The 15108-nt window shown below is 45.0% G+C and overlaps 2 protein-coding genes across 2 annotated transcripts in view; both read left to right on the forward strand.

The window, feature by feature from the left end:
- Positions 1–250: 250 nt before the first annotated feature.
- On the forward strand, positions 251–9945 carry DEPDC1 (DEP domain containing 1; the record flags this gene model as incomplete). The annotated part of the gene is made up of 10 exons (XM_010156476.1): positions 251–516; positions 1539–1689; positions 2401–2519; positions 2956–3086; positions 3318–3365; positions 4494–4634; positions 6519–6691; positions 7639–7815; positions 8050–8235; positions 9805–9945. Coding segments are annotated over 10 exons (1533 nt in total), but the record flags the coding sequence as incomplete, so codon positions are not given.
- A 5069-nt stretch (positions 9946–15014) lies between these two features.
- The window catches only part of RPE65 (retinal pigment epithelium-specific protein 65kDa), a gene marked incomplete at its 3' end in the record, with an annotated part of 3622 nt that continues 3528 nt past the window's right edge, over positions 15015–15108 (forward strand). Inside the window, exon 1 of the mRNA XM_010156477.1 lies at positions 15015–15025. Coding sequence (XP_010154779.1) covers positions 15015–15025 — 11 coding nt within the window. The remainder of the gene's footprint in view (positions 15026–15108) is intronic.

The following is a 15108-nucleotide window of genomic DNA, read 5'->3' on the forward strand; positions in this document are numbered from 1 at the left end:
CCGGGCTGGATGAGGCTTGGAGCAACCTGCTCTAGTGGAATGTGTCCCTGCCCATGGCAGGGGGGGGTGGGACTGGATGGGCTTTAAAGGCCCTTCCAACCCAAACCTTTCTACAATTCTATGATTTGTTAGTAGTAACTTTGTGATTTAATTTATGTGCTTATTAATATACTCTTATTGTAATTGACACTTGCAATGATCAACTTCAGGCTTCAATTTTGCATTCTTTGCTGTTTTGTTCCCTGTGCAGTGGAATGAAATTACGAAGTATTTCCGAGCAGGCATGCCGTTAAGGAAACACAGGCAACATTTCAAAAAACATGGAAGCTGCTTTACTGCGTCAGAAGCTGTGGAGTGGCTCCATGAAGTACTAAAGAATAACAGTAATTTTGGTCCTGAAGTTACGAGGCAGCAGACCGTTCAGTTATTGAGAAAGTTTCTCAAGAATCATGTAATTGAAGATATAAAAGGGAGATGGGGATCTGAAAATCTAGAAGACAATGGTGCACTATACAGGTACAGAAATGAAGACCAGTGAAAAATATTGATGCTCAGGTTCTCAAAAATAGCTTGCTTTGGGTTGAGCAGTTGAGCCAAAAATGAATTCTTAGCACCATTTACTTCGCCTACTGTTTTACTTTGCTCTGACTGGCAGCGTAAACTGCACCTCCTGGATGCTGAGGGCTGCTGCCATGCTTTTGCCTAGCCAAGCTTTTCACTGACATGTATGCTACGCTCGAGTGCGCTGGAGGGGAGCCAAGAGAATTTATTGTAGTAGCTCCATGCTGTGCTACCAGCCTTGTGTTTACTTCTTTTGTACCTATTACAGAAACTCCAAGTGGGAAACAGTCTTGCCTAAGCTCTTAAATAAGCAGTGTTTATGGCCTTTGCTTCTCAAATTCTGCTCACAGTGCTGTATAAATGTCTGAGAATCTTCAGCTTGACTTTGGAACCAAGAAAAATAGCCCTAAGCTAATCATAGAATCATAGAATGGTTAGGGTTGGAAGGGACCTTAAAGATCATCTAGTTCCAACCCCCCTGCCATGGGCAGGGACACCTTGCACTAGACCAGGCTGCTCAAAGCCACATCCAGCCTGGCCTTGAAGACATCCAGGGATGGGGCATCCACAACATCTCTGGGCAACCTGTTCCAGTGCCTCACCACCCTCTCTGTGAAGAATTTCTTCCTGACATCTAATCTAAACCTCCCTGATTTCAATTTATACCCATTACCCCTTGTCCTATCACTACAGGCTCTTGTAAAAAGTCCTCTCCCAGTACCCTTGTAGGCCCCCTTCAGATACTGGAAAGCTGCAATGAGGTCTCCTTGGAGCCGCCTCTTCTCCAGGCTGAACAAGCCCAGTTCTCGCAGCCTTTAACCCTAACCCTAATACATAATATGATAATGTTAGATATTGTTTGCTTTCCTGAACCTTTTCAGAATCTTATGGAATCACATTGATAGGGTATGGTCAAGTGACTTCTTATACTTTTAATCGCTTCTAAATGTATTTTACATCTCTCCTGTTAATTACAGATTTCCTTCGACGTCTCCCGTTAAACCTCTACCAAGTTCATGTCCACCAAAAGAGAGTTTGGAAAACTTCTCGAGAGACAAAGACCGACCTTTTAAACTGCCTCATTTATCCAAAAGAAGTTTTAAAAAACATGAGTTACTACAGTCTATGGTAAGAACTTGTTTCTCACATAATTATAGTTGCCATATAACTTTTTTTTTAAGAAAAAAAAATCAGAAGCAATCATCTTTCAGTGATGCTGTTACGTTGTGTCGCCTTCCCTTCCAACTGAAGGCGTGAACTGGTAGGTTCTTCTAGACAGCGAACTAGAGCGTTTATATGGGTATAATGGAAGGATGCAGCTGTATGTTACCATGAAGTGTCTCAGGGATGTGTTTCTCTTCTTACATGTACAACAAGAAACGGTTCTGCTTACTTTTTGAAAAAGATTGAATGTGTTTCAGCCCTTTATTCCTTTGAGACTGGTGTGTGGTGCACATCCTTCCTGAATGTAGATTGTGATCCTAAAGGAGAATGCTTGCCTACCTCACCTAAGGATTTGATGTGTTTCTCTCTTGAAATTTCTAACTCTTGAGTTGACCAGGTTGTTTTTCAGTTGGTTGTTTTTTCTTCTTTTTTTTCGTTTTTGTTTGGTTTGGGGTTTTCTTGGGTGGTTGGTGTTGGGGTTTTTTTTTTTCAGCATCTCAGTGCTGAAACTCTTAATGTTACTCCTTGGGTCATGTTTTGGAATTTAATTAATTACTTAATTTACACTTAATTCAATTCTGCAGAATGCCCTCTACTTCTGAGAATATTTCTTACTTAGTTATGAATTACTTTAAGCGGCTTGTTTGTCTGACAGTATAAACCACTCATTTTCAGGAAAACTTAAAAAAGACCAAACCAGTTATAATGGAGGAAAATGAGGAAGATGCAGTGCATAGGAAGGAAATAAGCCAGGAATATGTGCAAGAAACTTGGAGAAACATCATTCTAATACAGTAAGTAATCCAGTACAAAAAGCACCTTCTCCTATATGTGCTTTGTGTATGTAATGGCCCGATCAAGCTTTTGGCTTGCAAAGTTCTTTGAAATTTTTAAAATAACATTTTCAATGGAACATTTTTCCTGACTATTGTTTACATATGCTAATGTACTTACTAACATTGTATTGTTGCATTTAAAAAATCACTGAAATTTATTGTTGCTGGTGTTGAAGTCTATTTTAAGCATGACAGATGCTCTTTTTTACTGGTCTTTGGTGCTTGTCCCAGGAAAAATTGTGTCCTCAAGTTGTTCCTCTGGAAGTGAGAATTTATTGAACATCAGACGAGCTCATCAGGTGTCTGACTGTTGTTTGAATGGATATGGAAAAAACTTGTTTTCGTTTGTTACTAGCAAACCTTTTAGGCAACATCTGCTCTTTTCCTCCCGCAGTTTGCAAACCATTTTAGGGCTCTCATCTTTGGAAGAAGTTTTGCAGCCAACACAGATAGTTCCTGAGTATGTCATATACAACATGACCAACACCAGCAAACACGGTGTTGTTATTTTGCAGAACAAGTCAGGTGAGACTTTATTTTTTCATGGTTTTGCTTAAACTTTCCGTATGGTGTAATTAGAGCAAACAATAAATAATAATCTCTTTCATAGTCTGTCTTTTAATGTCTTTTCCCAAACTAGAGTACAGTTCAGAAGTTCTTATATTTGTGGTATTATTTAATACATATGTACCATTATTTGTATTAGTGAAGTGTTTGGCATTATGTATAAATAATGTGCTTGTTTGTTTATTTTAGAAGACCTCCCTCACTGGGTGTTGTCAGCTATGAAATGCCTCGCATACTGTAAGTCATGCAGTAGCTTTTAAGTCCCAGAAACCTGTTTTGAGTGTTCCAAGTGAAATATGCTTGCACGTTAAGATCAATTGTGATGTTTCGGTTTGGAAATGCAAATAGTCTTAAGTGCCTTGATGTGTTGAGAAGCAATGAAAGCAGTCCACAGCTAATTATCGCACAGAAACCCTGCCACTCTGTTAGTCTATAAACATAACCTGAAGGAGTTAACACATGTTAAGGATGTTGGACTTCAGTTAATCAGGATACCAGTCCTTTATCAGCCTAGCTAGTTATCCTGCTTTTAGGCTGCACTGTCTGATTCTGCATATGAATTCTTGGCAAGGTAAACAGGTTAAATTAGTGAAATAAGAGGGACTTTGGTGTTCCTTAATCCATGAAATTTATAGGAGAGCAAATTTATAGGACATCAGTCCTGCATTTAGAACTAATAGATCTCTGTATTGTGGTTTGAAAATTCCAAGCAAGCTTTCTTGTTTTTTGAATTCTCAATTTCTAATTTGGATGGATTGGCTCAAGTGGAGATTTTCTCTCTCTACCTGCACTCTAGCCAGATGACTGAGGTGGTGGTTACTCTGCAGAGTAAAACCAAAAAATATTTACACTGGCAGGAGGCATATTGCCTCACTGTATTTTCAGTGTAGTGTATGGCAATGTGATTGTCTCACAAGTTTAAATTTTCACTGGTTCTGTGTGTAGTTTAACCTACTTTTACAAAGCCAGTCCTGATGAATGAGGAGATGGCAGTTTATTGCACTTGCAGGAGTTCAGTGGAGTATGGTAAAGCGAGGGTTGAAAGATATAGACAGTGCCAAATTTTATTTGTACCAGGACCGCTTTTCATTCATTCCTTTTCTTGTCTGCAGCCACAAGGGCGAGGTTTATTAACTGTATCTCTTAGGTTATTGGATCGTTCATCTGTCCACTTACAAAGAAAATTTATGTGTGTACCTGAGCTAAACAAAATATTCGTGTATTGCTGAGATGATTTTTTTTCTGGTAAAAGTCACTCCTGCTAGAATAAACTTTTTTATATTGATTTTTTAATTATTATTTATTTCTTTTATAATGAAATTGTGAAAATTTTTTTGTGGATTTTCTTTCTTCACTTCTTTTTAGGGCCTAGAAATAATGACATGGGCCAGCCAACTTACAGTGGGTTTGAACGGGATGTGTTCAGAACGGTTGCCGATTACTTTCTCAGTCTCCCCGAGCCGTTACTTACTTTTGAATACTATGAACTTTTTGTTAATGTTTTAGGTATGTATGAATTTAGAAATAATCAGTGCAAGCTGTAAGTTTGTAGCAGCTGGGGAACAAATCTGTGATTCAAAGTAGACCGTGACCCCCTAACCTGTATGGCAGCTTGAATCTGACGAAGATCATCAATGCTATCCTTCTCTGACAAAAGTAATTGAAATGCAGTTCTGTCTCATAATTTTCTGTATGAATCGCTGAGCTAACACTCTGAATATGCAATAACCGTAATTTTATAAATACGTGCTCGTTCCTATCTCTTCCTCACTGTTGTGGTGTGTTAATTTTCTTTCTTTTTGCATGTTGGTTGCAATTATCTTGTTAGGTTGCTTTTGGACTGAGCTAAATTTCTCTTCATTTTACTGAGTCAGCTATAAACTAATGTCTTATTTGTTGTCTTCTCTGTTCAATTACCAACTTCACTTCTTTCTGAACTTGTTCGTTTTCATACCACTTGCATCTTAATTTATATTTCATTTTCTGATAGTTATGTGTGGCTACATCACAATTCCAGATATATGCAGTGGAAAACATTCTGTCCAAGATGAGAAATGTGACCCACAACCTTCAAAAGTTCTTCAATTGAACTCGTTCAAGTCAACCGAATGTCTTCTTTTAAGCCTACTTCGCACAGAGCCTGATGGGAAAAAGAAAGGACACAAAGCTTCCAGGAAGTCTTCAGAAGAGCTGACTGTTCAAAAACAGCATGCCAAGAAACTGCAGGGTTGCAAACTGACGTGTAAGCAAGACAGGGCTGATAATCTCATAGGAGGAAGTTGTCAGAATCTTTCAGGTTTCAGGTGTGAACAAGATCCTCCTCTAAAATTTAGGACAAGATGTTACTCTTTGGAAAGAATCGGGGAGACTGCCTCAAGTGTACATGGTGGAGAATCTGATTCCCTCAGGCAAAGCGATGTGAACATCATCCTGGGCCCAAGAAATGGAAAACAATCGCTGCCGTACGAGCATAACGCTAATTCTGTGTGGGAGCTTGGCTTTGATAATGCGTGTCAAAACCAAACCCCTGGTACCAAGAGAGGGTCTGCCCCAACTCTTCAGGATAAAGAGCTGTTTAGCGAAAATCGGGGGTCGAAGCAAATATGCAAGACTCCGAGTTTACTTGGCAAGAGGAACTCCAGAAGTTGTGCCAGCATTAATGCACCAGTTGCTGAAATCACAGCAAAGCCAAGTTCTCAACTTTGTGGACAAGGAAAGCCAAATGCCTCTGGTGGGGCTGCTTCAGTGGACATCAGGACTGAGGTTTCAGATATCGCCGTCAAAAAGAGACTCTGCAAAAGTTCCACAGAACTCTCAGAATGCTCTTTCACTCACCCTTCTTGTATGTTGACTGGCACGCAAAGTAAGATGGCTTTCCACGGCATGTTGTATTAGCTTATGGTGTGGTCTGACTAATCTCTGCTTCCTTCATCTTTGGCGCTGTTGCTAGGGGTTTTGGTATGCGGATAACACGAGCTGGGGGGTTAAAAAGAGAAGATTCTGGATGCTACGATGCTCTGTCTAGAGGTAGCCTTTCATACCTCTGCTAACAAATAGTAGCCTGTAGTATCTTTGGAGTCTTGAACTTGGTGTGTCAGTAACTCAGCTTTCTGGTCAGGTAAGTGATGGGTCATTCTGACCTAGGCATTGCCTAAGAGTGAGGCAGGGAATTTGTGCAGGCCCGCCCCTTGGAGATGTCTGTCTGGTCTTCAAAACACTGACAGGAATAATATTAGTGTTGTTTTTTAATTGTGTCATGGTCTTAATTGTACCAGCAGTTTATCACAAGGAAGCAAGTCATTGAAAAATGAAATTTCTCCTACTGAGATAAAACCATCCCCAAACTTGGTTCAAATCTTAATGGCCATTGTCTTCACAATTAACTTGTAGATCTCCTTCAGCCTCATTTAGAAAGAATTGCTGTTGAAGCACTACAGATATGTTGTTTGTTGCTTCCGCCACCGAATCGTAGGAAGATTCAGCTCCTAATGCGCATGATCTCTCGGATCAGTGAAAACGTTGATATGCCACGGCTGCATGATGCGATGGGCACGCGTTCCTTGGTAAGAGACTCGTGGGCGCAGCGTGTCTCGTTTGAAGAATTCGGCTGAAGTGGCGTGGAGAATGCTCACCCTGTTCCCTACCCGAGGTTCTTGTCCCATGGCAATTAAGTGGTGATTAACGGGCAGAGTTTTCATCTCCAGAACAGTTACAAAAATCTGACTTCAAGCACGTTCTTGTCTCCATCCTACTCTACTTCAAACATTGCTGTTGCTTTTGTTTACTTTGGGGGAGGGGAAGGGAAATAATTTCTTAACAGAATGCAAATGATTGTTTCGTCTGATTTCTTACCCAACTGCCATTCAACTTCAAAGGTGTTGGCAAAGTGTCTGTAGAAACTCTTGCTTGGGTTCAACACCTGTGTCTGTGACGTTTTGACAAAAATGGTTCCGAAGGAGTAGATTTTCTGCCTGGTGGGTTTAAAGACAAGCTTCAAGGTCTGAGTTTAAGTTTACCTTGGAACAACTGAAGACTTTTGTCAAACAAGATTAGATAAAACCAAAGTTCATGCACGTGCTAATTTAAAATAAGCCTATTAAAAGCTGGAAATAAGAAAGCTGTAAAAAATGCTTCATAAAACTATTTAAAACTGGATCTTGGTGTGCTTAGGTCTTGGTTAGCCTGGCTATGCAGGGGTTTTTATCGTCTCGCTTGAGACAAGGTGGCTAAGTGATCATGTACACTGTTTTTCTACAGGGCAAGGCTTTTTCCTTATTATTAGGTCTTTAAAATATGTATTTCCTAATTGAAAGTACTGCTCAATTAAAAATACCCTACTTCATTTCAGATGAGGAAAAAAATAGGAGCAGTTTTCCTCCTCTCTTGAGCAGTGGCGCAGGCAAGAGCGGGTGCCATGAAAGTTGGCTTTGGAGAGCTCATCGTGCCGCTGCATAGAGGGGAAGGCACGTCCCCCCGCTGCGCGTACTAACGATCTGCTAAACGCTTCTAGATGATACAGACCTTTTCTCGATGCGTGCTCTGCTGTGCAGAAGAAGTAGATCTTGATGAGCTGCTTTCTACACGATTAGTTTCCTTTCTAATGGACCATCAGCAAGAAATATTTAAAGTACCAACTTACCTGCAGGTTGCGGTGCGAGATCACCTGCAACACGTGAAGGTGGCACAGGTTGGTTAAGTTGCTGCTTGCAGAGTACTTGTCACTTCTGAGGGTGGGATGGGAAAGCTGCAAGTAAAACCATTACAATTTGAACACAGGCTTTTATTAAGCTGTGGGCGCGCTCGTAGCTACGTCACAACCTGGGTGGTGTCACTGTAAGTTAGTGTGCTTGGATGTTTCTTACTGAGGTGGCACCTAGTCGTTTGAGTTATACATACACCTCTTCTTCGGCTTTTGTTTCAGTGCAAACATCCAAAGGAAGAATTCTGTGCCATATTGCCAACGTACTCCTACTGCAAACAAATAACTCCGCAGGAGTTTGAAGAACAAAAGGTGTCTACCTCTCAAGCTGCGGTGGCAGAGCTCTTGGAGAACATCATCAAAGATAAAAACTTGTCTGTGAAAGACAAAAAGAAAAAGTTAAAGCAGGTAAGAACCTTGGTGGATATTTAATCTACTCCTGAAAATGCCCCTGAGGGAAGGGTCTCTGTCACTAGACCCCGGTGCAGAACACGAGCAGGCTGTGTAGAGAAATGCTTGCTGTGTAGAAGAGAGCTGCTTAATGTGGTTTGATTGTGTGCTCTGTGGATGCCCCATCCCTGGAAGTGTCCAAGGCCAGGCTGGATGAGGCTTGGAGCAACCTGGTCTAGTGGAAGGTGTCTCTTCCCATGGCAGGGGGGGGGACTGGGTGGGCTTTAAGGTCCCTTCCAACCTAAACCATTCTGTGATTCTCAAGACAGTGTCTAACACAGCATTTGACACCGTCTGGCAGCAAGGGTGTTCAAACAGTGATTTAAAACCAGTACAAAGTTACTCTAAGATAGTGCTCTCCCTTACGTTGTGTGGTCTGGAATTACTGCGCAGCTTCTAGTGGGGCGCTGGCCACAGAGATGATTTAAAACCAGTGCAAAGTTACTCTAAGACCGTGCTCCCCCTTACGTTGTGCGGTCTGGAATTACTGCGCGACTTCTAGTGGGGCGCTGGCCACAGAGTTACAATAGAATGCTGTAGATGGGCTTCAAATCGACAGATGATGAAAAGCAGTGCTTTTTTTTGCTTTAAGAGGTCAAGCTCTGTCTGTTCAGAGTTCTGAAACATTCTTTTCTGTGGGCTTAGCTTTGTGTTTTATAACACGTGTATTGCTCAAGATTATCCGGCGCTTCTGCGGCCTCCTGATACGACCGCTGAAATACAGCCGTTCTGGCAGGCTCAGTGCGGGAGGGTTTTTCGCTTTCGGAAAACCTTTGGCAAGTATTTCTGACCAATTGAGTACTATTGTACTTGGCCTAGAATCTCCTAAGCGAGTCTTGTGACTCAAATTTCAAAAAGCAGCTTTTCAGAGCAAGTACATTTCTTTCTCTTTGGTGCCCCTCCTCCAGCTTGGGCAACGCTGACTTTCACAGGCGTTGTGAAAACTTTCCGCTCCCGTAGGAGTGAGGCTGGACTTTTCTTGACACGCAGGAAGTTTTAATGAACTGGAACAAGAGTAGTTGATTGCAGTCGACTAAAACTGGGAATGAGCAAGCAGTAAGAAGTGATACACAGCAACACTCTAAGCAGGTGAAGAGGGGAGGGAGGAAATAAACTCAGATCCTCTTGAAAAAACTTGTAGTACATATTTAAACATTTGATGTTTTCCCACCAAAGGCCACAAGCGGTTGTACTTGCCACACGCTGGCAAAGTTCACCTTCAGAACTCCCAGAGGTGTATCCCTGTAGCCCTGCCGTGTGTGCTGGGACAGTGTGTCATAAATCACGGCTCTTTGGAGCGATGGGTCTGTGTGGATACTTTGAATTGGGGAAAGCGGATCACACGGCCCTTCCTCGAGCGTTAGGTCCAACTCATGTCAATGCCCAGCGTTACAAACGGTGTTGCTCCACATGCCAACAGCCTTGCTCCTGCTGACCGCACCCTTGCAAGGATTCATGCTCCAATCCTGCACAGCTGGGGTTTTGGGTGGTGTCTGACCCTTGAACAACTGCTTTTGCCTCCTTTAGTTTCAGAAGGAATACCCTCTCATCTACCAGAACAGATTTCCAACTACAGAAAATGAGGCGATGCTATTTGAGAACAAACCTACCATCAAACAGCCGATGCTTAGCCTAGGAAAACCAAGATTGCGTAGCCTAAGATATTGACTCAACCACCCTTCACCTGCGTATTTATTGGATGGATGGATGGATGATTTAAAGGGCACTTGCTACAGAAATCTGATGCTGGTGTAGAAGGAAGAAATGTTTACATGGACACTCTGCTGAAAGGTGCCAAAATACCTTTTTTTTTTTTTGTGCAGGTAACTTTTGAATGACTGTTGATAGAAATAAATATTTATCTGTTTACAAATTATTGCAATATATTGTGCTCAGTAAAAAAAAATGTGAAAATAAGCATGAAGTAACCAAAAACTTATATATGGTTTTCATATGGGAAACTAATGACTATGCATATTGCTGTAACTTTTTAATGTCTATTCAGGAATTTATGCCATTTATTAGAGCTTGTCTAGGTTTTCAAATGTCTGTATGTGGTGAATTAAGTGCCTTCTAATCTCAAAATATTTGTCTTTAAACAAAACAATGTTCTCTGAGTTTGGGACTAATTTAAAAGTTGGTTCTGTTGTTTCCAGGGGAGCCAGAAACTCACTACAATCAATTCTCTGACTCCGTAAAATACTTCTGTTCATCTCATTTGTAAAAATCACATAAGCTTTTGTATGTTTATTTATATTAAAAGTCTGGGGTTTGTTTCTGACATCATCATGGGCACCGAGTTTGGATCTCCTGGTGTGCTTCTCGAAATAAGAGGTGATGGATAATACATGAAGTGACAATCAGAATGCACTGAACTTCCCTTTTTCCTTTTTTTTCTCCAAAGTTGGGGACTTGCTTATTAATTCTGCTGGGGCCAAGGCTCCCCCACAAGATCATAAATGTCCCTGAGTGTATCTGAGAGAGAACAGTTGAAAGTAAGTGTTTTCATAACGGAGATTCCAGCTTCATCTGAGGACAGGTACGCTCTAGCCAACAAACCGAAGTCCCCGGTGGTGAGTGGTGCTAGTGCTGGGCTTGGAGAGGAGCGCGTCCTTCCCTTCCCAGTGTTTGTATCCATCGAAACGGGAGCCTGAATGCTGTCCCAAGCAGATGCTGAGAGTGTGTAGGGGTAAAGCCTGGGCGTTCCCGGGAATCTTATATAAGATTTAATGGGGAAAAAAAAATTCCCCTTCACAGTGTACAAGTAGTGTGGTACAGCAAAGTGGTGGGTGAACCTTTAGGGATTCGGTTCATGCTCTTTCGTTAAAGGCTTCTTTAAGCTCCTGATGGGCACAGAGTTGTAGCTGGTTTTGCAGGAAAGGGAAGGGATGTGCCGCAAGCACCGGGCTGCATATGAAGGTCAATGCGAGTCTGGCTTTGTTCTCACTTTAAAGGGTTTTTATTAAGCGGTTTTGTGCTTTATGGACCCAAGTGTTCGAGAGGCGAGTGTCCCTCCGGCACGTGCACCGTTTGGTTGGTGCCTTGCTGGGTTCTGAGCGTATCCGTGACGTGCTGTCATGTCTTGCCCATTGTAGGGCAAGAAACTGAACTGTCTTGTACCCACAGGCACTTTCAGTAGCTGTCATACCAGTCGCTACAACTGAAGTAAATCTCAGCTTCTCTCCTTGCCTGGTTTGGGAGCATTTTTGGCACCTCACGGGGAGGATCTATGACGGTCTTGTATGAGTTCACAGGCCAGGTCGGACACTTTATGTTGGAAATGAGGGTGTTCGTTGGGAATCGTCACTTTTCCATTTGATCTCTGGGTATGTAACTGCAACCACAAGGCTGCATTTCAGTTCCGCCAAGTCATTCTCCCTGAAAAAATGAGGCAAAGCCACTTTGCCATTCTGCATCCGATACTTCATTGTACACGGATGCACACGGTAACGTGCGTACCCACCTTTACGGGGTGGGGCTTGGTGGGGAAGCCTTTCCGACACCTGGGGTCTCTGGCAGGGTACCTGTTCCACAACATATCATTTTGCTCTTTTCCGTATGAGGGCAGAGGCGAGAAGCCGGACTTAGCCCCGTTTCAGCCAGCATTGGCGATGCTGGAATGTCCTGTGGGTAACTTCACGCTGCCGGTCGCAGATGGTCACCCCCTGTACCGCCCGTAGTCACCGCTCTGAGAAATCCAGTGCCCGTCTGGACTTGCTTCTGATGAGCCTCAACCTCTTGCGTAAATGCTTTACTTGTGAGTGCCGGGTAAGCAACTTAGGAGGCGAGAAGCTCGTGTTTCTTGGGATTTAGCTTGCAAAGGGCTGCCCTCATTATTCACACTTCTTGATCCAGGTTATTTAATGTTCCTTTCTATGGTTTTGACAGAACTTGACAAAAATGTGAATCAGTAGCCACATGAACTCGCTGTGAGAGGAATCAAATGACTGGCAGATTAGATACATGTTTAATTTGAATCTAAATCTTTGAGCTATCGTTTTCTCGAGTGACACTTTGGACCGGAAGCTCTTTATATTTTTTTCATATTGCAAAACCTGTGGCGCTGTCTGGGGGGAGGTTCAGGGCAGGGAGGTTGCGATAAAAAAAACCCTACGACGGGCTGGAGCAGAAGCGCCCGTGCCCTGGGGCACCATTCTGGTCTGAAAACGAGTGCTGTAAGGTCCTGTGGTTGTCCCGCATGGACACGAGAGGTCCAGCACGGAGCTGCTCGTGAGGATTCTAGGCTTTGCTCCCTCTCTCCGCCCTGAGGCGGTGGGGTGGGTAAGGGCCTGGGGACAGCGCTCAGCTTTCAGTCTCCTCAAAGACTGTGCTGACACACACATGCTGTGGCTCTTTAATGCTGTTATTCAAAAAATGAAGGTTATGTAAACCCTTTAGACCTTTTTTTATAAACTTAAAATGGACCACATTTATTTAAACCCACGTTCTGCAGGGATGTCATTTCCAGCTCCGATAAATACGGTCTCGGGCAAACGGGCAGCCGCTCGCAGCCTGCGATGCCGATGCGCTGTCACGGGAGGCTCCTTGGGCTTTCCGTATCGACTTGCTGTTTTGCACACACGGATCCGAAACTCTCCTCTCCTTGGCTTAAACACACAAAAGAGCAGTTAAGTTGAAGTTACGTGTTAGAGCGGTCATGGTCGTTGCCATCTGCAGCGCCACCCGCTCCGCTGGCAACCGGCGGTAGATTAATCGGTTGCCTCCCTTTCCTGCGGAGAAAGGCGGGATGTGATGGTGCTGTCTGTGCTTACAGCACCTTTTTTTGCGGATTAGTGCCACCAACTCCTTTTCAGTCGTATTAGTTGCGAGGAAGAACGGTTGTGTAACACGTTGGTCAGTTGTGTGCTGTCTAGCGCTCGCCTTGGTGTGACTGTCAAGCCCAAAGTTGCCCGGTCCGGTGCGCGCGGGCACGTGGCGATTCCAGGAACGGCCCTGGTAGGAAGCAGCCGGGGTTTACGTGGGTGAGGTGTTAATGGCTCATCTCCACGTTGAGCCACGCTCGCGGGCGCGCTCCGGATGTAACTGCGCGTGGGCAGGTAGGATAGCGGCGTTGAGTCGAGCGCCTCCGTGCTGCGCAGCACAAGGTAGCAGCGGAGCGCGCTCCCGTTTTCATCCTCCCCTACCAGTCCAAGGCAGCGAGATGGAAGCTGCCCAGGAGAAGGGAGGGCAGCCATGGAGGCTGCGGTGGTGGCCACCCTCTTCCTAAAGGCAGCTACTAGCCCAGAGGGCTGGATCGTGCTCGGTGCGATGCAGAAGGAAAGACTGCAGAGCCAGGGACAGTTCGGGATCTCGATCCTGAGCTGCTGGAGGAGGATGGGGCCTGGGAAGCTGCTGTCACCATGGAAACACTGACTTTTCGGGATGTCAAAGATGAGGACACTGGCATCCTTAGTCTGGGATTAATTAAAAACCTCCATGTCATTTGTGCTGCTAAGAGGCCTTGAAGATTATATTGAACGTATTTATTGCTAGGATGCTCCCCCGACAAATTACCGTAGAATGAAGATTGTTTACTCTGAAGAGTTAATGGGACACCTCAAAGAGCTCACGAAGGCTCAACTCAGTATCTGGGGTTTCGGCCAGAAGCCTTAGATGAACCCTCAGTCCAACAGGAAACAAGCCTGTCCTGTAGAGAGAGGAGGGGAAGCAGGGATGGACAGACAGATGTGCCCGAAGGTACGTGGCATTACGGAATGTCCTCATCCTGCACCACGGGCTGCCCGTGCGGGGAGAGCAGGAGTCTCTAATCCCGTTAATCTCTGAAACGGCCCTTCCAGCACCGCTGCTCTCACGGGCGTCTGCTCTTACTGCAGGTGGTCTGTTAATGCAGTCTGCGGGCCGGCTCTGACAGCGACGGCTGTGCTGCGCAGAAAACAAACGGGGATCCGGTCGCTGGGCGTGTGGGGCCGTTAACACCCCGTGTAAAAATACTACGTTGGACTTCAGGAATTTGCCTCGTGCAGACGCCCCCAGAGGGAACACGCTGCGGGACGGCGAGGGGGGGGAGAGGGGAACCGAGGGCCGGGAGCAGGTGGCAACGTGCTGCCGCAGTACGTGGGTGACAAAGCTCCCTCCGGTAGCGGTTTGGTCTTGCCGTACTCGTACCAACGTGTCGGAGCTTGCGCAGTCTTCCGCAGCAGCCCAGGGTGGAGGGGAAAAGCTGCTGGCCGATGCGTAGGGGAGCTAGGAATGATAATATCTGACACCTGCTTTAGCGTTTCTGACCTTACGTCGTTTCTAGGTGAAGCACTGACCCCGGCTCCGCGGGCGCGGAGGAGCTCTCTCTTACACGGGATCCAGGTGGCTTTGCAGGAGCCGTTCCTTGCTGCCCTCTGTCCCTGCGGGAGCTAGGAAGGTCCCTCGGAGGCACCGGGTCCGCGTTGTGCCCATGGGTGAAGAGCCGAGCAGCTGTGCCAAGCACCCAGTGCGCTGCCCGCCACGACTCCAGCACGCTCCGTTTCACTCCGCGTTTTTTCCTTTGTAATCACTTCTGCTTGGGAAGAATTTAGGTCTCAGAAAAACCTTCAAAGCCCTTTTTTGTGTGAACGGCAAGACAAAACCTCTCAGAGCCCAGGGAGGATTTTGGTGGTGAAAGCTCGCTCTGTTCCCGGGGTGCGCTTGCAGGCGGGGGCGGCGTCGGGCTCCATAAATACCCGGCGCAGGGCTCCCACCGCGCGTTTGGCTGCCGGAGGCTCAGATCCCTCGTCAGGGAGAAAATGTACAGTCAGTGAGTATTCCCACGGGCTCGTCTCTGTGGGAGCACGTTGCCGATGGCCATCGGGGTGCAGCGTTGGCCGGGGGGTTGCTGTG

This window comes from Eurypyga helias, unplaced genomic scaffold, assembly GCF_000690775.1.
Source record: "Eurypyga helias isolate BGI_N326 unplaced genomic scaffold, ASM69077v1 scaffold748, whole genome shotgun sequence".
NCBI lineage: Eukaryota > Metazoa > Chordata > Aves > Eurypygiformes > Eurypygidae > Eurypyga > Eurypyga helias.